The sequence below is a fragment of the Myotis brandtii genome, unplaced genomic scaffold, assembly GCF_000412655.1.
Source record: "Myotis brandtii unplaced genomic scaffold, ASM41265v1 scaffold486, whole genome shotgun sequence".
In the NCBI taxonomy this organism is placed as follows: Eukaryota; Metazoa; Chordata; class Mammalia; order Chiroptera; family Vespertilionidae; genus Myotis; species Myotis brandtii.
Genome location: NW_005368569.1, coordinates 1,458,555 through 1,459,937, shown reverse-complemented (window position 1 = coordinate 1,459,937; position 1,383 = coordinate 1,458,555). Strand labels below are relative to the sequence as shown.

The 1,383-nt window shown below is 50.8% G+C and overlaps 1 protein-coding gene across 1 annotated transcript in view; it reads left to right on the top strand.

The window, feature by feature from the left end:
- LOC102249163 (dipeptidase 2) overlaps positions 1-1,383 on the top strand; it is a 10,445-nt gene that overhangs the window by 1,079 nt on the left and 7,983 nt on the right. The window contains exon 2 of the mRNA XM_005876464.2: positions 288-346. Within this exon, the coding sequence (XP_005876526.1) occupies positions 288-346 (59 nt within the window). The remainder of the gene's footprint in view (positions 1-287; positions 347-1,383) is intronic.

The window sequence follows — 1,383 nt, the reverse complement described above, 5'->3', positions numbered from 1 at the left end:
TTGAGTATCTGGTTAAGGTTAAAACTGTGGTTTTACTTCCCCACTCTGACTGACTTGGGCAGAGCTGCAGAGCCTAACCCCAGGGCCCCGCCACAGCTGACTTGGGTGGAGCTGGGGAACATGCCCCCAAGGCCCCGCCAAGACTGACTTGGGTGGAGCTGTGGGGACCCTCAGGGGCCCCCCACAGGAGGAGATATATAGGTCAGAGCCGTCCCACGAGTTCAGTTCAGGCTCCAGAATTGCCCTGGACTAGCAGATCTGATAAAGTTTAAATTTTCCTCCCTCAGAGTGCTGGCTGATCGTTCTGTGCCTTCTGCCACAACACAGGTACAGGACTGGGATGCTGGTGAGGGTTCTAAAGGGAAAGGTGGGGATTAGGGAGAAGGCTGAGTGGAAGTGAGATGCCTCCACAGTTATGCACTTCAAGCAAGAGCAACAATCACAGCCTTTTGAGGAAGGAAAAGGTGCAAACTGTTCAAAAAGGGCAGCCTCAGCTTTGCAATTGGAGGATGTAAGTCTGTGGTTTCCAGGCTCTTTCTGGCTGAAGAAACTGTTGTTTCTTGAAAATTTAACTATGTTAATCGTCACAGGAGCAGAACCAGAGCAATGCCCAGAAAGCAGCAGGGACAGCCTGAGTCTCCAGGATCAAGGAGCCCTGTATGTGGAAGACCAGCTGCTCACGCACATACTTCTTTCTGGTGGCAAGATTTTCTGTTCTAGTCCTGCCTCAACAAGCCCACCAGTTAGAGACTGAGAGGACAGCACGTGCCAAGGCCCGGTGGCAGTTGGCAGCCTGGCTGGTGCGCCCAGAATTTAGAGGGTCAGAGGGTTTTGCTATTTGCTGAAACTAGAGAGGTCAGTGGGAAAAGACTGCCCAGGACTTGAGAGCCAAGTAAAGGAATTTGGTATAACCTAAGAGCAATGAGAAACCACAAAAGGACTTTAGGCAGGAGGACAACATTCAATTTTTTCCTTTTTTTTTTTTTAATCCTCACCCAAGGATATTTTTTCCATTGATTTTTTTGAGAGAGTGGAAGAGAGAGAAACATTGATGTGATCTCACACCAATTGGTTGCCTCCTGAAGGAGCCCCAACCAGGGCCTGGGCCAGGGAGGAGCCTGCAACCAAGGTACATACCCTTGACCCGAATCAAACTGGGAGCCTTCAGTCCACAGGCCAACACTGCTTTATCCACTGAGCCAAACCAGCTAGGGCAATAGTCAGCAAACTGCGGCTCGAGAGCCACATGCGGCTCTTTGGCCCCTTGAGTGTGGCTCTTCCACAAAATACCGACTTCTGTACATGGGCCACGAAGTTTCAATCGCACTGTACATGCATGCCCGCACGTGGTATTTTGTGGAGGAGCCACACTCAAGGGGCCAA